Source organism: Scophthalmus maximus, chromosome 2 (assembly GCF_022379125.1).
Source record: "Scophthalmus maximus strain ysfricsl-2021 chromosome 2, ASM2237912v1, whole genome shotgun sequence".
Classification (NCBI taxonomy): Eukaryota; Metazoa; Chordata; class Actinopteri; order Pleuronectiformes; family Scophthalmidae; genus Scophthalmus; species Scophthalmus maximus.
Genome location: NC_061516.1, coordinates 19,636,553 through 19,659,863, shown reverse-complemented (window position 1 = coordinate 19,659,863; position 23,311 = coordinate 19,636,553). Strand labels below are relative to the sequence as shown.

At 43.3% G+C, this 23,311-nt stretch overlaps 1 protein-coding gene and 1 long non-coding RNA gene across 7 annotated transcripts in view; one reads left to right on the top strand and one right to left on the bottom strand.

Moving 5' to 3' along the window:
* The window catches only part of LOC124849825, a 222,929-nt gene that overhangs the window by 188,232 nt on the left and 11,386 nt on the right, over positions 1-23,311 (top strand). For 2 of the 3 annotated variants that reach the window (XR_007030403.1, XR_007030401.1), the window contains 2 exons: positions 5,165-5,269; positions 7,219-7,289. This is a non-coding gene — a long non-coding RNA (uncharacterized LOC124849825). Of the gene's footprint in view, positions 1-5,164; positions 5,270-7,218; positions 7,290-8,861; positions 8,957-23,311 lie in introns of those variants that run through there. The other variant, XR_007030402.1, reaches the window with a different exon arrangement.
* Positions 1-23,311, bottom strand: part of gabrg2 (gamma-aminobutyric acid type A receptor subunit gamma2) — a 44,714-nt gene that overhangs the window by 10,139 nt on the left and 11,264 nt on the right. For all 4 annotated transcript variants that reach the window (XM_035626312.2, XM_035626313.2, XM_035626314.2 and 1 more), the window contains exons 4-7: positions 20,272-20,492; positions 18,610-18,692; positions 16,672-16,809; positions 617-769 (exon numbers count right to left, since the gene is read on the bottom strand). In XM_035626312.2, the coding sequence (XP_035482205.1) occupies positions 617-769; positions 16,672-16,809; positions 18,610-18,692; positions 20,272-20,492 (595 nt within the window). The remainder of the gene's footprint in view (positions 1-616; positions 770-16,671; positions 16,810-18,609; positions 18,693-20,271; positions 20,493-23,311) is intronic.

The following is a 23,311-nucleotide window of genomic DNA, read 5'->3' as shown; positions in this document are numbered from 1 at the left end:
TAATTAATGCCTCATTAAGGCATGCATGAAAACATATGTGCCAGGAAAGGCTCTTCTAATCAAGATGGACTATAATCCTGAGCACCTGCCCTGTCTCCGAGGGGGAGAAGAAGGAGGAGAATGCATGGAGAAGGCAAAGGAGGGGAGAGAATGGCAGGATAGAGGACGCTGCTTTTTAATATGTGGTGGCGTGTTACCACCACTGGGTCCATCCGTCCATCCATCCATCCATCCATCCATCGTCTACCGCTTTATCCACGGCCACTGTATGTGTATCGCAGGGCCACATACAGAGACAAACAACCATTCACTCTCACATTCACACCTACGGTCAATTTAGAGTCTCCAATTAACCTAACCCCATTCTGCATGTCTTTGGACTGTGGGAGGAAGCCGGAGAACCCGGAGAAAACCCACGCACACACGGGGAGAACATGCAAACTCCACACAGGAAGGCCCTGGTTGGTTTGAACCAGGATTCGAACCCAGAACCTTCTTGCTGTGAGGTGACAGTGCTAACCACTACACCACCGTGCAGCCCACCACCACTGGGTTCTTGATATAGTTTTTTAAAAGGGGAAATAACTTTAATTTCTATTTCTGGCTTATTTTGTACCTAATGATGTCCTGGCCGGCACTGCGTCCTTGTTGATCCAGAATGAGACCCAGGAGAGGACGACAATCAGGGTGCATGGGATGTAGGTCTGGATGGTGAAGTAGCCCATTCTCCTGCTCAGGTCAAAGAAGACGGTCAGCACCACGTAGTCTCCTGAAGAGAGATAAACAGCCGGAGGAAAGAAAGAGTGATGTCAGTGTGTGATATATAATAAAACACCAGGGATATAGAGTTTCTATGAAAGTATTGATGTTCACAGTCTATATACTAAAAAACAAGAGTGTTACGAAAAGTACTTATATTGGATAATTTCACATTATCTACAAGAATGAAAGAATGTTTCCATCGCAGCAAACACAAAACAAGCTGCTAACGCACACATTGATCACCGCTTAATGTTTTACAACCGCATTCTGCACTGCACGTCTGCCCCGGGGCAGCTCGACATCTGACACGAAACGGAGCGATTCGGGGAGCTGGAGCCGGACTTGCTTGGATTCACTCGCGCAAAAAAAACAAAAAAAAAAACATCGTCTCCTGCCAGTACTTAGCTGGAACATGAACACCAGCCTCCAGCTGATGATGAGCCATCCCCGGGCTGGCTGGCTGGCTGTCTGACCCGGGCAGATGTTAGGTCTGAGGAGGCCGAGGTTAGCCGAGCCAGGGCAGACGTGACCCTGACAGTATAGATCGTGCGGCCTGCCTGTTTAAAATGCAACACACACACATACACACAGTAGCATCCCTGCGAGCCTGACAATGTAGCAAAGCTTGCCAATAGCTGTTCTCTACTAATGCACTTCAGTTTAAATGGCAGTTCATTGATGCCCCCCCCCCCCAGTCAGTTGTCTACTAATTGATTAACGTCAGACTGTCGGAAACCTCACCTGGCCTCTCGCTATGGCTTGTAACCTGCGGGGAACAATACTCTCTCTCAGCCATGTATCTAGTGTGTGTGTGTGTGTGTGTGTGTGTGTGTGTGTGTGTGTGTGTGTGTGTGTGTGTGTGTGTGTGTGTGTGTGTGTGTGTGTGTGTGTGTGTGTGTGTGTGTGTGTGTGTGTGTGTGTGTGTGTGTGTGTGTGTGTGTGTGTGTGTGTGTGTGTGTGTGTGTGTGTGTGTGTGTGTGTGAGCACTCGAGGCACACACGGCATAGTCTGTGCAGCTGGGGAATATGAACAGCTGGCTAATAATTTTCCTCATGAGAAAGGGCGCACAACACAACACGGAGTTCATTGAAAAACAGCCAACATCTGTGTATTTGTGTGTTGATGAGAGGGGAGTAGAGGGGGGGTTTTCGAGACTGTCAGTGTCCATAATGGCTGCGAACGTGTGCGCGTCGTGCGAACCGAGTCCCTCGCAGTGTCCAGGCGAAGTCGCCGTGATTTATTCCAGCACGCGCCTCTGTTCACCCGGCCACTGATAGCATTATTAAATACGCCGAGTGCAATAACCCAGACGGCACAACTATAACTGTTCACATCGCCACGTGTGTTTTCTGCTGATGCAGGCAGGTGCACTGGGTATTACAGTAGGCTGCCTCGGTTTGTGCAGGAGACACATGAAGCCCGCTCTCCGGAGTCCCTCGGCCCACTATTTTGTTTTTATTAACATTACATTAGCAGGGGCCCAAAACCCAGACCCCCTGACAGCTGAGAAAGTGCCGCTTAATACACTTATTCCAGCTTGGTCAGCAGCACAAAGCCTCCTCACATTTACTCAGACTCTTAATGATAATGGGCTCTCTACCACAGGGGTGAGGTTCGGCCGGAGTAAGACCCTCCTGTCTTACGCCTCTCTTCAGCTCCGCGCCAGTTTCATGATGGGCCGCAGCGCTTGCCAGGAAGACACTTTCAGGAGGTGTTATCGACCGATGCCCCCCGCTCTGGCAGACTGATGTATCAGTGTCAGACCACCTGCCATTACTGCTCTATCGTAATGCATGTGTTCGTTAATGACTTCCTGATTCCACTCAAAAAAAAAAAAAAAGCTTCCCAGTTTCCTCTCCGGCTTAAGTGTTTGGCTGGGGTTTCACAACATTGATGTATGGGAAGCAAATAGTTCAGTGTGTTCCAGACAGAGACTCCAAACACAATTAGGGTTGGGGTTAACTGTGTGTGATCGCTTTACATTGCACAATTTTGCAAAGATGTTTGTCTATTCTCGACTGCCTGCTCGTGTGAATTTCACATTCTTACGTGGTTCCGTTATCATTCACATTATTCTGATGGTACATGTTTTTTTTAAAAATGAATTTTAAAAAAGCATTCAATCCTGGTGTGCGGAATGGATGGAGGGTTTGGTAATGTGCATTACTACCACTAGGAGACACCAGTGACAGATATTTTTTGAATCTTGTACATCGGGGCTTTCCAATTAAATATACATTAAAAAGCAGTAAAAGACGCCGCGTCCCCACTTTGGACACAGATCACGTCGGCTTTGACCAGTCGTTACTGGCAGCAGCGATTCCCTTCGCCTTGCTGTCATGTGTCACCTTAGCGAGCTTTAAACCTCCAAAAATACAGTACAACATTTGAAAAAAAAAAATTCTATCCAAATTCGAATTTCTTTAAATTCAATTTGAGACTGGCAATTGGCAATTTTGAAATGTTTACATTTGTACGTTTTGTTTGAGACGGGAGGAACCATTGGCTTTTGGCAGCATTATTGTCCGTTTAAATGTGCCGTGTTGGCAAGGTTCATGGTGAGCACACTTTTTCACATGTGTACACAAGCGCGCGTGTGTGTGTGTGTGTGTGTGTGTGTGTGTGTGGGGGGGAGATGAAAGGTCCCTGTTTATTGTTCATACCAATGCAGCAGCGATATCAGAGCGTCCAAGCCTTCCGTTGCCTGCCTGCCTACCTCCTTAATGGGAGCCCTCGGACTAACCTTAGCTAGAACTCCCCATCTGTCAACAACAGCAGATAAGGGTGTGTTCACAAGAGGCTTCACACTCCAGCTTTACGGGGTCTATAGACAGATCTCTCTCTTTTTTTCTTCAAGGCTGTTACCATTGAGGTCAACTTTTCCTTCTGGTGGATGAACAATGAAAGTAAAGAATGGTGCCATATATATATATATATATACGTGATGCTACGATCTTGCAGCCTTTCAAATGTATCCACCAACCCCCCCACGTCTGCAGGCGGCTTCCATCCTTGCTCCTTTAATAATCATCTCAACTCAATGTGCTGATATCTTTGGGAACAACATCACAATGGGAGCACATCGCTCTGCTGAGGCTGTAGCGCTTGGCTTCTTTGTTATCAAAATTCATAAAAAGTCCAAATGTATTCGATCCTATCTGTCTTATTGCCATAATTACATTGCTATCAATTCAGTCCATTCTTTTTCTGTTTGTAATTCATGAATGATAAATGTTGTCAACAGCTGTGTGAAAAAAACCCCAAAAAATCAACCATGCATAAAACAGCTCAAGACTATTGTTTGTATTAAGATATGGTTTGAAGTATTTTTATTAGGATCACACATTTCACCGGCAAAAGCGATTTACTGTGAGCTGATGTAATCTCCGGAAAGCAATAAAAACTTGGCGGGCATGATCATTCATCAGACAACTGTGCTGCTGTGTTGTTAAAAGCCACAGAGACAACACACACACACACACACACACACACACACACACACACACACACACACACACACACACACACACACACACACACACACACACACACACACACACACACACACACACACACACACACACACACAACAGAATTAGACACAACACACACACACACATGCACAAACAACAGAATTAGATACAACACACACACACACACACATGCACAAACAACAGAATTAGATACACACACACACACATAGCGGCAGGAGGAAACAAAATAACATCATTCTTCAAATATGAGCCCACTACCTGTGTGGAAATAAGATATATGGATGTTTCATTATTATAGAGTACATAAGTTGTTAAAGCATTCTGTATTTGATCAGTATGTTGAGGGATGGTGATCCCCGTGTGGCTGTACATTACACGTTTCATGTGGGAAGGAAACGTGGGAATTCAGGAATGCTGACCAGGCGGGAAAAGAAAATGTCACATGAGAATATCACTCTGCCGGCAGCCGGGCTGTAAATTGGTGTGGATATGGATGGGCAGGGGAGACCTCAGGCACATGCTGGCCATCCAATGAACGGAGACAAGCCAGACACATTGCGGAGCAGCTGACAGGCCGTCTCACTGAGCTCCTCTGCTGTCAAGGGTCGTACATATCAGAGGTGACAGTGGATGGCTGCGCTGTGTGTGTGTGTGTGTGTGTGTGTGTGTGTGTGTGTGTGTGTGTGTGTGTGTGTGTGTGTGTGTGTCTGTGTGTGTGTGTGTGTGTGTGTGTGTGTGTGTGTGAGAAAAGACAGGAGCTTCGCTAATGACCAGGGTTATGCCACGGCTTTTTCCTAGGGTCAACAATATTTACACACAATGTAAACTCACCACTTTCTGTGACATGACTGGCGGCGATTGTGTGAGCGATAAACTAGTGACTGTGGCCTTGCATTTTGCCTCCACAGCCTCCTGGCAGCTATTCCTACCCGACAGTGGGAGGCGAGATGATGTCACCGCGAGAAGAAAAAAAGAAGAAAAAAAAAAAAGGGAAAAGTCGCGGCATTGTCATGGTGAGTAACTGCGGCAACGCAGCAGCATGATTAAACATCAGACAGGAGGCTACACTGTGTGATTGCTTTGTTGTTAACATTGTGTTTACTGTGACGGGGACGGATGATTATCCCTCTCTCAGACACAGTAATGGCTCTCGAATTATTGAGAGCAGGGCTGTTTATAGGATTTATGACAGGTAGTCACAAGCTGCCATAACTGTTTCCCTTTCCATTATTGAGGAGTTTGGTCGAAAGTGAGGAGAGTATAAAGTTAAGTGGTATTTTTAGACAACGGTGTTACATGCCATCAACGCTGCATCAACCCGCTGTGGGACGAAGTGAACTACGGGCCTCGTTCGAGCCACACATAATTACACACATTCTCCCGACACCAAATCAAATTGCCACTGAGTAATTACCACAAACGCCATGGGACTGTTACCTTCTTTGCCCGGTTGGTAATCAGCCTTTGTTTAAAAAACAACAAAAAAAAAAACAACCACCATCTGGTTAATTTCTCCACTTTGTTGCACTTGTTTAATTTCTCTGCAGAAATTGTACGACTTCCAAAACTCCCATTATTGCCTTTATCTCCACCATGTCATGTAATTAAAGACAAGGCCAACGCATTCAGAAGCCACTTCTCCCCTGGTCGCTGGCTATTTCATCTGCACGCCAGCTTACCTTGTCTAAAAATGGCTTCATTACGTCTTATTCACACAAATGGTGAGAGAGATGCGATTCGCAATCATCACGTAGGCGCCAAGTAGTTCCAAAATTCAACTTTCACACCCCTTTATTTTTGTGTCACTTCTGTTTTTCACCTGTTCTCAGGTGGATAGATTTGATGGAGGATTGACTTGATGTTTGATGACAATAATTGCTTTTGGTCTCAGTAATATTTAGGGCAATATAAATATATATTTTTGTGATTCAGCTGCAGCCATGATACTGCAATTACCTTAATTGTTCTATTATACATGTACCTTGTTCATGCAGGATAATGGTTGTCTCTTCCCAGAAAAAAAGAAAAAAGTGAGCAGCAATTTGTTTGCAATAAATAGAATATCAACTAGTTCACAAGTCAAGTTAGCTTCAGTAGAACTAAAAGCTCTTCAAACTGAATATTTAGGGGGCAAGGATTTCACAGCACTGACTATATATATAAATTTCTTTGTAACTGAAGGAAATGGTCTTGTAAAAATAACACCACAGTAAAAGTTTATCATCCCAGAGGCCCCATTTAAGAGTGACCACAATATAAACATTTTAACTTGGTAATGTTGTGTTCCATTACATTTGAACTGTTAAACAAATGGCCTCGTGCGTTACTGACTCACCGAGCCGTGCAGATTAAAAGGCCCTTATACTGTCAAAGATGACAATTAAAGATCCCAACGTTATTTTTGGTTGAGCAGGTTAGAGACGGATAGATTTTTTTTCATTTTGTTTTGCACAAAATATGAGTGGAAACAGTCAACATTCACTATATCCTATGAAACTGCAATGTGTACTTTAATCAACTGAGTTTAACTGAGTGTCAGAAAGAAAAAAATGTAACTACTACAGGTTGACTTTTCAGAGATAATGGCACAGTGCACGATTCTTTACAATGGCATTAATGCAAATCCAATCTAAGTTGGAAAGGATCAGCTCAGACAAACAAACATAGTATGTGCCAGGAAAATCAGTGTCCCTTTCATTGCCAAAGGCTTCGTGCTTTCTCAGATTCGAGTTTTAGATCCCTGGTTTTAAGCTTTTAAAATTAACCATATTCAACATACTGACTGAACTGCCCAACACCACACCGTTGATTTATGCCTGTGCCTACTCAGATTTTCTTTAAAGTACTGAAGAAAGAAAAAGAAAGAAATCACAGGGCTCTGCCAAAACATTACTCCCCAAAAAGAAATTGTCAATTCGGTTCACCAGATAAGCAAATGTTCTCCTTTTGTTTGAGTTGACAGATTCCAGCCGCCCGGCATGAATATCAACAATGGCTGCCCTTCATAGAGATTCGTGGACGGTTTCACTGAAGGTAAGTGTTTGCGTTACGGCAGGTTAAACCTCTTAGTAAACAGAGTGCCAGCTTAGATGACTTGGAATTTCATTTCACCAGTAGCCTATGCTAAACTTTCTCTTTAAGCCTCCGATGCATTATAGTATCTGTGACATGCATTAGCATAAGCGCAGATAAGATATATTTTGCACTTTTCAAGGCTTGGCATAGTCTGATCACATCATATCGCGTGGTCATAAATATTGATCATTCAGACATTTAATACCACTTTGTTAAAATAAAAAAAAACATTTATCTGTGTTATTGCCCTCCCTAGAAATCAGATCCATTATGATTCATTATTACAATTCTGAGATGTATCCTCTTATGCCAAGTATTAAAAGATCAGACACGCAATTTTTCCACAACTGCTCGCTCCTTATGTCTTTTGGCTAATTACTTCAAGAGCCCGGGTTGCAGAATTTTATGTGGGGCCAATAAGCTGAGTGAGGAGGATATCTTCAACTGAAGCACAGAACTTTAAAGTGATTTATTCGGCAGCTGGGGCTTGGCCTCGGAAACAACTGCTCCACGGAGAGGCATCAACTTTGAACTGCTTTTGGCCTCCAAATCCGCCGTCTGTTTGAGCTGGGCACCGAGAAGCAAAAAAAAAAAAAGATTGACTTTATTTATGAGTATTTAAAACCTGCATCACCCATTGCGTAACCAGAACAAAGAAGAGAATGGCGTTCTCCCGGTATCTATCCCCAGTGATGGAAACGACAGACGGTGGGACAGCCGGATCGACGAGAACAACTCAACCATGCAAAGGAAAAAAAAAAAAGGACTCCTGTTGACGAAGGAACAAAACCCAAGAATGACGTGGTAGAAAAAGAGATGGAACAAGAGTGAACCTCGGACGGGCATTCACTGTGTGGAGAGAGCTCCGGGACTTGAGAGGCTTCAAAAACGACATGCGGTTGGCCGTCTTTCTACGAGATCAGTGAGCAACACAACCTGCCTGCTTAGTAAAAGTACAGGACCATTCACCTCAAGGTTATTTTTGTTCAAATTGAGATTTTTACGGTTCGTTCTCTGCTTGCTGGCATTAAGAAAGCCATGATGCTACCGCTGACGCTAGTTTACGCTTGGAGCCAGAAAACAAAGTAGGAGCCTCAGTGAACATACTGTACCTCTTTCTTTCTCCTCCACCTGGAACCGCTAGAGGCACAAACTCTGCCTGTTGCCTCTTAAAGCTCTAATAATAATAATAATAACTCAAAAGTCCCCCATTTGGTGTTGTTCCTCTGAGGGGTCTCGCTGGGATCCACATCCCTCCGTGTTGCATCAGTACTGATCAAAGACGGAATGTTATAACAATTTCTGTTTTCTAGCACGATAACAAAAACACTCATCGGTCTTATTTCCAATGTGGTAGTCGGCTCATGTTGGAAGAATTATTATTTTCGTTTCAGCAGTAATAGTAACATGAGTAACAAAAAAAGTCCGACGTGGGACCAGCAGGAGCAGTGATGTTCGTGCAGGCACCCAATAAAACATTTCAGCACCGATAACAGAGTATGTCTGACTGTCTCCCTCTTTTACCTTCAGGCTGACTCCAGGCTTGAGGGTCTACTGAATTAATATCAAGAATCCATTTTCTTTATATGGAACATGTGAAGTCTGCACACTCGCCATGCACACAGTCTGCACAGTCACACACTTTGGACTTCACTCTGACGTCCACGCCGACCGCCGCAGACATGCGGACGTGGAAAGTAGGAGCTGGCCTTCCATCTTTCAGTGTGTCCTCATCAAAATCTTTGGATGACTGCATCAACTGAACTTCCAGCGGAACATACTGTCAGAGTGAATGATCTTATTTTTTTCAGAATGACGGCAGCACCAGCAGCCAAGAAGGACACAAACCTCCAAAAACAGCATCTCTTGCAGCTTTGACCTGTTTTGATATTGGCTGTACATCTGCTTTTTTTTTTTTTCCCCTCTCCTCCATTTTTTCCCCTCTCCTCCCTTTTTTCCCCCTCTGCCTCCTGACCTCAATCTTTGCCTACTGGCATCTCATTCGAAAAAAACAGGAACCAACACTAACCTCACTTATTTACATTCATTTGCCCCCCCCCCCCATATGTTATTTTTTTCTCTCTTGCAAATTAGATGACTTTAATTTTGTGGGTATGTGTTTGTAAAAAGTAGGACACAGGAGCAGCCAATGTAAAATCATTGAGAGAGAGAGAGAGAGAGAGAGAGAGAGAGAGAGAGAGAGAGAGAGAGAGAGAGAGAGAGAGAGCAGGGAAGGAGGGGTGGTGGGGGTGGATGTATAGAGCAGGGCACTTGTACATGTGAATATTGTTAGTCTATAGGGCGGGTTATGGTGTGTGTGTGTGTGTGTGTGTGTGTGTCAAAAGGAGGATTCTGGCTGAGTCAGAACGTTTTTCCTCCCACTCCTGCCCATCACAACTATCACCAGTGAAGCTCCAGAGAGAGAGAGAGAGAGAGAGAGAGAGAGAGAGAGAGAGAGAGAGAGAGAGAGAGAGAGAGAGAGAGAGAGAGAGAGAGAGAGAGAGAGAGAGAGAGAGAGAGAGAGAGAGAGAGAGAGAGAGAGAGAGAGAGAGAGAGAGAGAGAGAGAGAGAGAGAGAGACCATGGCTAACAGGTTGTTGCTGCGCTCTTCTTAACCTTTTTCCTTCAACAAGATGGAGTGATTGTCATCAGTTAAAAAGCTGCGACGTGCTATCACCGCGGTTAAATTACTGTTTTCTTCTTCAGCACCAAGTCACGGATGAACCCTGGTGCGGTGTTTCCTCAGTTTGGAGTGATAATTTAGAAGAAGAAAAAAATGCGGCTCTCCATTTGCTTATTTTATACTCTATGACCATTAAGTAATATACATATTGCTTTTCCCCTTTCATTACTCACTATGTGACAGTACCACACCAGCGATGGGAGATTCCAAAGACCTCCTGACACTGAGATTGTATTGCCGCTTGCTTGTCCCGCCTTTTTCGTGATTTTCCTGAGAAGAAGAGATTTGCTTTTTGGCAGGACTAAGTAGGAAATAAAACAGATCAGTCTGATTAAACCTAATTAATCACATTAGATTTCTATCTCAGACACAAAACTCTAATCTGAGTGATGATGATTTTCTCCTACACAAACCCTTCGATAAATTATATGGACCCCAAAAATACACCAGAAAGAGAGGAGGAGAAAATATAACTAAGGCATCTTTTTATGTTGCAGTGACATTGCATCTATTTTAGTTGCGTATAATAATGCGTTTGTGTAGCTGAGGATAACATTATGGTCTGGGTCCCCATTGGCCACACAGAGAGCCTAAATATAGAACAGCCATGTACTCTGCCAGGCCATGAGGTGAATCCTTTGGCATACCGGAGATTAACTGTGCTCACATGATTGGACCAAAAATGGTCACGTGACAGATGGTGTAATATGGATTTTTTACACAATGTGCAGCCCGCCCCTCGCTTTGTATATAGGGTATCGTGGTTCTGTATCGTGGTGTGTGTGTGTGTGTGTGTGTGTGCGTGTGTGTGTGTGTGCGTGTGTGTGTGCGTGCGTGCGTGTGCGTTTGTTTTGCTGACCGTTTCCTCTTGCCGGGCGACTTCTTTTTCGACCACAATGCCTCCAGATTCGCCCCATCAAAGAATCATCCGCAAACTGTGGAGCTCCGTAATCGGGAGAGGGCCACTGATGTGTCCCTGGGCTTTCTCCACTCAGGCTGAATCACACAGGCGGGCGCACACAGACAACGGGGCTGCACGCCATGGCTTTTGGAAGGTCACTCTAAGAATAGCTTTCAATACGTTAAAAAAAGACTCACTATCCAGTGAAGAGCACACGCTAAAATGTGCATGCAAGCAAATGGACACACAGGAGCATGCATTAATTCATGGACACTGGGGCCTACCAGAGCACTCCACTGTCAAACACAGAGATATGTGTGTACCGCTGGCTGACTCACAGAGCATACAGTTGTGTTCAGCTAAGAGGACAGCAAATTAAACCACCTCTCGTCCTGCTGAGGCCATCCCATGACTCGCTGCTGCGAGAAGTGGGTCCAGTGGCAAGAAGGGAAGAAAATGGCATTGACCCCCTGCATGTCTGGAAGGGAGGCCCTCTTGTCCAACCAAGCAAAACATCTTTTAAGCTCATTTATTCAACTAATGTGCCGGGAAGATGGTTAACAGCCGCAGAGAGATCCCTGTGACAGTATTTGATGGTTAATGAAAAATACACCCCACGTTAATCAGTGGCTTAAGACAAAAAAAGACTGATCACCCATTTTTATATATATATATCAGATCACTTATTTATTGTCGTTGTCCCCAATACATCTTCCTCTACCTCCTATCAATCTATTAAACTCGTGCACCCACACCAGTGTTGATGAATGCAAATTGGTGGCCACTGGTGTGTCACGTTCGAGTGCCGTCAACCTCTGAGAGTGTGACAGTAAGTTACAAATATGAGTCACTACATCGTGTATACATTACATAGTTACACTACAATTCAGATTAAGTGTCTGAAATCTTGCGCACATAACCCAAATCTTAATTTTCTGATTGTTTGCTCATATTGTCCCCAAAATGTGTCCGCTGATGAAGTAGATCCACATACTCAAATTTCCCCTTTGTAAACTAGCACCATATGTTATTTTATTTAATATTTTCTATCATAAGTCCTCTTCCCCCTATTTTCTCTTGATATTGTCTACGTCACTCTTTGCACTATGATGTTCTGATCATCTCTAAACTCCAGCCCACAGCAGATGGGTGAGAACAGTGCCCAGCATCAAGTTTAACTTTGAATTCAACTTCGCAGCAGCGTTGGCCGTATACACACGGTCGTGCATTGAAAGATTCTTGCATACAAACACTCTGCGTCTCTTTTAGCCGCTTCCCTTTGTCCACCGGTGTCCTTACAATAGTCCTTGCTCGTGTAAAGCAACAGTGGGGGGTTTTTTCGGGGGGTTTTGTATTCGAGGGTGTGTGCACGCATGCAAATGTGCATGCGTGCCTGTGTTTGTAAATGCAGGTATAGGCTTCCAGGCAGTACAGGCAGCTCTGATGTGAAGTGACATGTTGAGAGACTAAGCCTTTGGACACTGGCTGAGGGAGGAAGGAAATAGAAAATAAAAAACAGACATAGCCTTTACAAAACAAAAATGCACAACTGCATCAGAGCAGCAGATGGCATCTCACCCCCCATACCCCCACCCCAGCGCCCTTTCATTTACATATCACTCAATCCTAAATCGTTCTGTAATCATGCATCACTTCTTCTTTTTAATCATCCTTTTAAAACCCCAAAAAACTGGAAATAGAAGCACAGATAAACGGAGTAATACTGTGACGAGTTTAACCCGGGTGTGTGACTGGCTTTGCACGATAGAATTAAAGAGGAGATCTCTTCCGCTGGCTATTCGCTGCAGTCATCACTGTCCGTCCGGATCAGGCCGATCCACCTGCCTGCCTTTCCCCTTGATTTACCTTTGTATGCCTCTCCGTTGCCTCGCCTGACCCACTTGAAAGCAGTCTAACAGCTGGTGCTCTAACGTTTTGCTTGAACATCTGCTCACTCCCTTCGACAAAAAATTGTCCAAGCAACGTCTAAAAATTGCTCACCCTCCGACTTATACAAAACACAACCGCCAGAGTCCTGACAAAAAACTAGGGAATGCAACCTCGTCAAACAAGCTTTTAAATCCTTAGACTACCTGTCACTCAAAGACTTGACGTCGAAATCTTACTGCTCGTCTGTAAAATCTCTCTGTGGCTATGGGACCAATTCAATCTCCTTATATGATATGAACCTCCTATAGAGCCTTCAGGATATCTGGGACTAGTCTGTTGTTTGACCCAAGAATATGCAACACAGACCTGGAATAACCTCCTAGCTGATATCTGCGTAGCAACCCTGCAGACTCCACAGGGTAATGCCTAAATAACATATATTCGACACATATTCATAACAATAATTACGTTATCGACTTATTGTACGATACATGAATTTGAACTCAATCATTTCTATTGACCTCAATAATAGCCGTTGTGTGTACATGCGTGTTTGTTGATATAAGCATGGATGTCAACAAAAGTCCAGCAAGTCTCGCCTGCTTCTGTCCTCTCGTCGGATGATTAATCAATTACGTGTTTGGTCCATAAAATGTCAGAAAAGAGGGATTTCTTAGTAGTTTTCTAAATGTACCATGTCTTCAAAAACACCTTGAATTGCCTTGAAGGGAAATAATGTGGAGGAGAAAGAAAAGAAAAAACGTTACTTCATAAAAAATGTATTAAATTTAATAAGAAATTCAGGGCAACACAACGACACAGGGCTCTTTAACCGGCATGGTGTCCCCGAGTGTCTTGCTCATGGACAACGTAGAACACTGTAATACTGAAAGCTGAAATAGAATCTTGGCCCCTGGTCCAACTGCCTGGTTGGAGGACAGTGGCCCTGCTCACGCCACTACGATCTACAGCCGGCCAGAACTTAAGTCAAGAAAATGCAGCAGTCAACCCAGCAGCATGATGAAATCGTGGATCAAACCTAATAGCCGACTTAAAAGCAAGAGTCAAACAATTTGATAAATATCGATACCTAGTCTCAGCGATCGAAGAAGATCAGCATCTCAGCGTCTTACCTGATAGTATAGTACATGTTTGCTATAATAATGTCCGACTACACTCACAATGCACAAACGGAGCCTCCGATGATGCAGCATATATTAGGGAGTAAACGACCTCTTTTTGAGACAGATGTTGTGTTCGCGAATCTTGAAACAGACACCCGACCTGACTGCACAATGAGACAAGGGGTCTCACAGCCCCAGTCAAGGTTCTCTGCTCTGACAAGAGAGCAGATGGCTGTTTGTGAAAATTAAACCAGAACAGAGAGTCGGAGGACACTGCAAATTCTCCGCTGCAGCTCATCCCTCCTCCTACACATGCTGACTTTTTCATGTTGTCCCTGCAAAGATGTTTTCATTGAAATAGAGAAAAGAAATGAAAATGTACTTCAATTTTTAATCACGTTGCACCATATTGGGGGCAGAGCATTGCGATGCCCATGTACACGCGCACACATGCACACAGTGCTCTGCAGTGACACTCTGTTGAACTGTGGCAAATCACAGAACGACTGGGTGAATTCAGCTAATCCCACGGCTTCTTTGTGCACAAGTGCATACAGAAGTGTTCCCCTGTGCTTCTGATGAAGCTTGGTTGAGCATTTTATTTCTTTCAGAAATCAGATTCTATGTATTTGATTTGTTCAATTACATTAACATGTTTGAATAAAAATATAATTTAATATGACTAAATCAAAACTGAACCGTGCTCCAACATTATTCAAATATATATTCTGTAAAAGCAGGTGATTCATCGCGTTTTGTCACTGTTTTGTTTTTCAGCATTTCAGAGCACTGGGTTACCTAACAGCTATTACACCCCCCGCAAACACTCTAAAAACAATATCACCTCCAACTTCACTGTTTATCATAAAAGAGAATTTGTTCATTAGATCCACCGCTACCAAGTAATAGTATATCCATGTATAAAGAAAACGGAACATGAATAATCTCACGCACAACACGGAACAGTGTTTAAAATGGTCATTACAAACTAAACCAGCAAAATCAACAAAAAGATATTATACATGCTGTACACAGTTTTTAAAACACAAAAAAAGTGAATGGAAATATGCATCTTACAAGAAAGCCTGGGCTCTTATTGTGAAAGAGAAGCCGTATGAAACTGTAAATGACCAGACGTACTGATCTGCAAATAATAGCAAGAATAACGACCATGCTGCCACATTTCCAATTCAATGACTTCACTTCAGCTTTCCAGCCAACGGTATATTTTAAACAGATGGAGTACAGCCAAAAAGAAAAACTCCAGCTCCCCACGCGCTAAATATTCATACATGGCAGATAATTTAATATCTCACAAAAGGTATTGAGCTGAAGCTAAAAAACGGGCAAATTGAAACAAGTCAGTTCCTCTGGATAATGCAGCTGCTCTAATGAAAATGAATTCTCCTCCCGCCAAAGTTTGTCTCTTTGACTGCCTTGCACTTCACACCACGGACGACGGGCATAAAGAATACATACGTTTACTTGCAGAACATCACAAACGCACAACTTTACTGACATCTCATGCATATAAACATAAACAAACATGCAAACACACTTTTGCTGCTTCACTAAAACACAGGCACTGCCCCGTGGAAGCAGTTGGTTTTTTCCTCAAACAAACGTTTATATTCCTGAATGGAATCCATAGAATGTATAATATAACGTAATGTCTGAGCGATGCACATTTTCCTTCTATGTTTTATTTAATAGGCATGTCATTTTTTATTTTTTTTGTATTCTCCCACCCTGGTTAAAGCCACAGAGGACAGTTGACTCGGGGCACAATAGATCAATGTCACTAAATGGTGGGAGAGAAGTGTAGCTCAGAAAATCAATAATTTTTTTTACTGCAGAGCACTGTTTTTCTATTTTTCAAATTAAGGCTTTTAAAATGTAATAAATGTAACAAATCAACTTTGTGTATTGTTCCTAGCAACCTTTTTTATCCACAGAATAGAACTAAATATCAGTATCAGGGTGGAGCTATTACATCAACAAACTGCGGAAACGCAGATTCAAATATGTCAGCTGACAGGAATGTAAACCATATTTTTGGTATATTCAGTTTCAATTAAGCGCAAGGTGAGTCTCATGTGTCTTTCAAGTGCAGAGCAAGATTGCCTGGAGGAGCAATTCAAAAAAACCTTTACGCAAGAATGGGTCAAAAACACAGAAGTCCGAAAATGTTAGAGCACATGAACTGAGTGAGCAATATTCATAACTCTCACAATAAATCCATTGCTGCTGTAAATGTGCCATCACCGTTTTCTATTGAAAAGGAATCGGCCACATCCCACAGGGGAAGTGAGAGTAATACTGGACAGTTGCCCTTATGGATTTTTTTACCTTTTGGCAGTGACAACTAACAGTGGATGAAAACATAACGGCCAATATCCCAGTTTCTCCAAGAGTTTATGTTGTAGCCTCTGCCGTAGACATTAACCAGGACAAGCTACAAATCAACATGTGATCGTTTACAGATCGGAACAGAGAAACTCTTCTTGAAAATTTCCAATGGCATGGATGGTTTGTTATTATGTTTATCACATGAGGAACATGAGAAAATCCCTAATTGTGTTGCAACCGTCAAAGAAATCACTTGTGTCACATACACTGTGCCATATCGCACACAGGGTGTCACTGGACAAATGTATTCAGTTAACCGTTACTGAATAAATACGACTTTTGTCAGACCTGTTGGGGGGGAAAAAAACCATCAACAATAGATTGATTTCTTTACCTGACACGGTCCTGACGATCTCAGAGGTGTTCCTCAGGCCCACGAAGGAGAACTGGTAGAGCCTCCAGGAGCGAATGTCCCCAACCTCCACTGAGCTCCTTTTCCACTTGTACACAATCTCCTCCCGTGGGTAGCCGTCTGAGCAAGAGAGAGCAAGAGCTTAGCCGAAAACTCAGAGGGGAGAGGCCCGGCGCAAGGGCAGCACGGTGCTCTTTAAGGACATTGGTCTTCATTCATCCCCTGACAGACTGGACTGCTGTGATAGTCTCCCTGCTATATGAAACACAACATGGTGTAAAACAAAATGTACAGCTGCCTGGTTACTTTCAGAGCATCCATGGGCACAAAGTGAGCCACCTCGCAAATTCATTGTTTTGCAAGTATGTTTTGCTCAGGTTGACATTTCTGAAGTCAGCATGGCGACTGCGCGCGCCCCCCCCCCCCCCCCCCCCCCCAGAGTTGGATTTCAGTAATTTACAATACTGATCCACATAGATTAACAGATTTATTATCATATTTAAATGGTATTTGTTGTTATTGGATTCATATCTTGTAGCTAGATCCGGGGGAAAAAAGTAGTTATCTGTCATCTTCCCTCCGATGGTGAGGCGTGCGCAGCCGGCACAGGGAGTGGCTTGAATGATGCACGTGAACTTTCCTCGGTGCAAACTTAAAATGGCTTTATGACTGAAGTGCTCTCAGACATCCAATAATGCCGGACCTCACAGGAGCAGAGGAATGGAAAGGATCTGCCACATTACTGCCAGACAGGCGGGCAGGCAGGCAGGCAGTCTGCTCCCTCAGCGACGATACCTCATTGTTTTAGTGTCTTTTTGGGAAGCTGGACTGCTCCTGGAGATCGATGTCCTGCATTCACTTTGAAGTCACCTTGGCGCTACTGGGGTGAGTCGAAAACATTAATTCAGGTATTTAAACGAACATGCTATTTTGAGCAAACTGAACTGTAATAATATGTCAAAACCAGCGCGTGAGGGGCGGCACTCGAAATTGAACCGCGCGGTGTTGCTTTGCGGCACGTGTGGAGGAGATACGCCACGTGATAGAAGCTTTGCACTGCACCGCCCGCTTCTTCTGAGGCTGAGCTCATGTAATGTACATCAAAAGATCTTTCTGAAAACATCCATGGCTTTCATCAAATTTCAATGAATGCCTCTCTCCCATTCTTAGGCCTGCTATCCCCCCCCCTGCTCTGGTTTCACTTTCTTGATGCTCCAGAGCTATTTACGAAGCATTCTCTCCAGAGAATATCCCATGGTGCACCTCTCTGTAGATCCATAGCAGCCTCGTTAGCATAACGTGCCCCTCCGTCCAATCCTCACACAGAGGGAACCGATTCATTGGGACTCGTGTCACATCTTGAAATGTCCTTTAGAGCAGTATTGACAAAGTGCAGGGAAAATCAATCACCTCTTTGCCTTTGATCGAGTTGGTAATGAGACATCTATTATTAAATGCCTTTACTTAATGCCAGTGCATAATATGAATGAATGATTGAATGGTTTAACAAATGTTTTTATTCACATCTTTTCCTATTATGAATGAATCCATGCTGCAGTATAGTTTATTTTATATATATATATATATATATGGAAAAAAATCTTTCTAATTTATCATAGAGCTCTTTAAAAGTTGAGATAACCTTTCAGCAAGCCTGCAAGATATTCTGTGCACACTGCAATTGCATGTACGCAACCTGTCATATGTGCATCAATCTGTTAAACCTAAATACACACATGACACATGTTTTTTTTCAGGAGACTGGAGTGCTGTGAAATAAATTTGATTTCTGCAGCTTGAATTCCTCGGTGAAGCTTGTCTAAATTAAGTCTTTGATAGGATCATATGTTGCGTGTGTGTGAAACAGAGGATGAGAGGGAGGGGTAAGACAGTAGGAGATGAGCATATGGCCAAACTTACAGCTTGAAAACTCCAGGGGACATGAGTGCTCATCCATTGGGAAGTTGTTCAGTTTAAGCTGGCACTCGGCATCGATGGTCAACCTGCAGAGACACAACGTTTGGATCCACTGACTTGGTAAGAAAAGAAAACAATGATTGGTAAGAGTGTGTGTGAATATTTACCAGTCTATTACGAATCAATCTTTTACAACGAAGACTGTTGAAATAGTCAGAATTAAACCCCTAACCCCGTGGGTATTAACACCAGGCATCATTAATTAAAATTCCACTGAACTAAATTGATGTTTTTCCTCAGCAACACATCTGTCTCTTCCTTTTCACACTTGAGGGAGTTCGTAGGCAAAGTCATTAAACTTCCCCTTAATGAGAGAATGACCTTAAACGACTTTACCCACCCATGCGCTCGCCATTGTCATGTATCATTGTCCCTGCGAATCGCAGCGGTCATCCTAATTAATCAGTGGTTAAATTCAGAGTTCCTTAACAGATTAATGAAGTGGGATGGGGTAGTGTTCTGCACAGGAGAACATCCATCACGGCGTGATTGAGTCCAGAAGAGTTCACTCGCGCTCTTATTATCACTGATGATACATCGTGGTGTCGGTCGGTGTGAACGTCCGCTGTATTCATGATGGCACGCAAAACATGATAATAAGCTAAATTAATACTTCCCTTTAAACGATCCTTCTGTTTCACTCATGCTGTATATTTTCTGTCAGTTCCATCTGTTTTGCGCTGATTAACAGTTCGTTTATAACACAGTCTAGTACTTCCAGCCCGTCAGAGTAGTGACTGTCTCTAGACTGTAATCCTCCAGTCTCAAGATCTTCAGGCAATAATGGGTCATTAGACGACAAAGCAGTTATTTAGAATTATTAATCGCACTTTGAGATTGCATTTAGCAATGAAAAGTGCTCTATAAATGAAATTTATTAGTATGATTATTATTATAATTGGTATAATATTTCAAAACTTAAATTTTTTTTCCTTCCCAAGCATTTCTGACACTCAAACTACTGAGACAATATGAAAGGAAAGTCAAAAATGATCTGTCTCACGCCTCCACTGCAAGAGAACAAAAAAAAAAAACAGCCCAGGGGCAATTTAGCTCCAGTGTCCCCTTCTCACATAACAACTTCCTGCCACATTCGCCAAGACAGATTTCCTGCATGCTAATTAATGTCAAATTGAAAATGCTGAAATTTAAGATTGCCCAGGGCCTGTTCAGGATAATCAGTATCATAAATTGTTAATGTAGAGAGGCCCCTAAATGCTCGGCTACTTCAAAATGCTTCCTATGGTACATGCTTTGCTGGTTGCTTGTGATGGACCTTCAGGAAGAGCAAGAGACACCTTGGTGGCGACACATTAATATAATAACAATACAATCCAGTTTCCTAAATATGCCACATTTATATATATATACACAACAAGATCCAGACTTAATTTCTTGAGGAAATTAAGGAAAATGCCTCTTGCAATGTTACAGAAAGTCCATGAATCCTGGATGCAAACAGAAATGATTCAAAATGACAGAGATAATAACTGACAATTCAACCTGTCAATGGATCATACAACCAATCCAGCCATGCGTCACGAATGAATTATTTCACCAATATCTCATCCCAGTCATCCATCATTTCTTTTCTTTCTTGTCTACCTGAGGGTGTAGAGTATTCGACCGTCATTCCAGATTCGGAGCATGCGGTTGGGTGTGGTGATCCAGTGAGCGTCTGCCTTCTTGGAGTTGCGGAAAAAGGTGTCTGGGATCCAGATCTTCCCGACCATGTTGCTGTTGAGACGCAGCACCTTCATCGTGCTGTTGAACTTCAACCTTCTGTCGTACCAGGTCTGGGCAAAAAAGATGTCGATGGTGTATTCCTGTCGACAGACAAAACACAGTTTCACCCGCGATTGTTATGTTTCCCTTCAGTTTGAATGCGGAGCATGCTTTGTGTAACACGCGAGATAAAAGTGTCCGTTTGTCAGGAAGACCTTGCAGCATCCTAAACAGCATTGTTGGGAACGGCTGCTGTCGCCAACGTAGCTTTCAACTGTGAGATGCAATCCGATCAAATAAAAACGCGGGGCTCTAAAAGCTTCCTCCTCCGCTTCCTCCTTTATCTGCGCCAGTGGAAACTTGATGCGTGGACAGATTTGACGTACTTTTCCTCAGACAAAATGGAGTCTATTCAGGCCAGGAAGTCCCTTTGTCACGTCCAAAGAGTTCTTTTGGACAAGACCGCCCTGACGCCCTCAGCCTGAAAATGAAATGTTCAACAGTGCAATTAACAGCTCCCATTGTTTGGCCCGACTTTTATCTAACCTTATAACCTGCCGCCTTGTCGTGAGCCTTACAAAACCTTCCGTCTCCCATCCGGTCCTTGTCAGAGCATACAAGGGGCTGAATGAGGTGATGGAGGCACGGGCCGAGTTGGAGAGCTGAGAGCGCGGGTCGGATCTGGTCTAATGAGGGAGGGAAAGGAGAGTAACTTAGAATGGCTCAGCCCTACGGTTCAAAGTGAAGTAAAGGAGGAGAGAGGGAGACACCGAGAGAGAGAGAGAAAAAGCTGGGGATTTATGAGCCAGAGGGCATAGAGGCATTAACTTCCTGACAAAGCTTAGCCCAACAATAAAGTCAAAATCCACGCCAAACAGTCCTAAACGAGATTTGAAAACAACATTTTCACTCGGCAACACTCCCATCCATTCAGCGTCCTTTTTTTTCTTCCTCCCCCCACAAAGGACAGATATACGGTTCAAATCCCATGATGAGAGAAAGATTGAATGCCCTAGGATTCTTCATCTGAGCCCTGCTGAGTGATAAAAACACCTCCCCCCCCCCATCCAACCTATATATACACGCTTTGTGATCTTTCACAGATTCACACCTATTTCAATTCAAACAGTTGCACACATCTAAGAACAGCTAAGAACTGCTGATCTCTAGTGGCTGCAAAGCATCAATTTATGATTCCTTTTCGTCTTCACACCTTGATCTCTCTCTCTCTCTCTCTAGTCGGAACTCATTTAAAATGTTTCCTAATGTGTGATGAAGAATTCACGATTGTGTTCAAGCTCAGATGTACACCCTCACACCACCGGCCTATTCTCTGCTCTTCCGACATTCTACCGACCTCCCCACATTGGTCACATCGTGGCCCCGACCACACACTGATTACATGTGAATGTGAAGCCGTCAGTCAACCTCGCATGTCGGCGGAGAGGGCCCTCGTCTCACACGCACACGCCCGGCCATGCGTGCAGACTCCCTGATGTGAGCACTAAATACGTGGCTTTCTACCCGATCCCATCGATTGTCCTCGTCCAACTTCACTGTGACGCAGGTTATTGGGAGTGGGTGCTTTTTGACTAAGACTAAGTGAAATGGAACGCCACGGCCATGTAGAGCAGGCAGCTCCGCGGAATCACAATAGAAGTGGTTTCTCAGCGGGGACGTGCAGGGGAAAACAATGACACACAAAGCAATGCTGATATGAGTTTTTGCAAGACACTCAATTTAAAATTCTTTCTTTTTCCTCCAGCAAAACCTTTTTTCCCTCACCACTATCAGATGCCAAATTCTGCCCTAGTTTAGTCATCACGCCGTACGGCAGCTTAATATTGAATGTATTGTGTCATTTGCAACTTTACCAGTGGTAAATCAAAACAACACCAGGCACCATCTTCTCATCAGAATCTGATTGCTGTAATTCACTGCACTTCCAACACTTTAAACCACAAAGTGTTATTTTTTATCATTTATTAAAACCATGCCGATATGATTTTTGGAAGCAAATGATGCACATTGTACCAGCGCTCCCACTCACATTAGCTGGAACTGGCATTCGTCTTTGTACAAGTAATACATCAAATGTTTCACATACTTGGCATGTTGACACAACAAGATTCTTACATGTTTGAGTAAATAAAGTGGCAAATATATTCTACTCTACTAATCTAATGGTACTTTATCAGTTGTAATAAGAGAAAATTATGATAAAACATAACAAATCCAAAAAAACGGTACCAACAATGGTATTTCCAAAATGGACAATGCATGTCCTTGTTAAAAGCCAGGTTAACCCACGGTGTATATCTATATCTATAGTGTGACTGCAGGGCTATTTGAATGTTCTTATGTAGGATTTATGGAAACAAAGAAACACCAATCAAACACAGATGCTTATAGAAGATAAACAGCATTGCATTTGGTGAACAGAGAGAGGAAAACGTAGTGCAACCAGTACACATTTTCATCTGTCAAAAAAATAGACTTGAAAAAAAAAAAAATCGAACCAGTTCCAAGGAAAATCACAAGTTATTATATCTCTCTGAAGAGAAACTGCAAAGACCTTGAAGAGGTGCAACCTCAGATTGCAGCTGATGCAAGTGTTGGCAAGTACAAAGTGAGAAAACATCTCAGGATTCGCCAGCTCACACAATCGTTTGCAAATATGCTACTTTGAGCTCTGGCCCGAGTGCTGAGCGGCACAACTGGCTACAGTAGCTGTCAACGAGTGCTCTCATTCCAAATTAGAGGTGTTTAACGCAATCGGGTGCGTGAAATGGAGCACAATTCATCCGATGTTGGTGCAAAAGGCCAACGCAGTAGTCGAGTAGCTGATTGACACCTGCATTGTGTCGCTGCACTACAGGGGCAGCGGGGCAGCGTAGTGATTACTGTACAGTAGTTACAG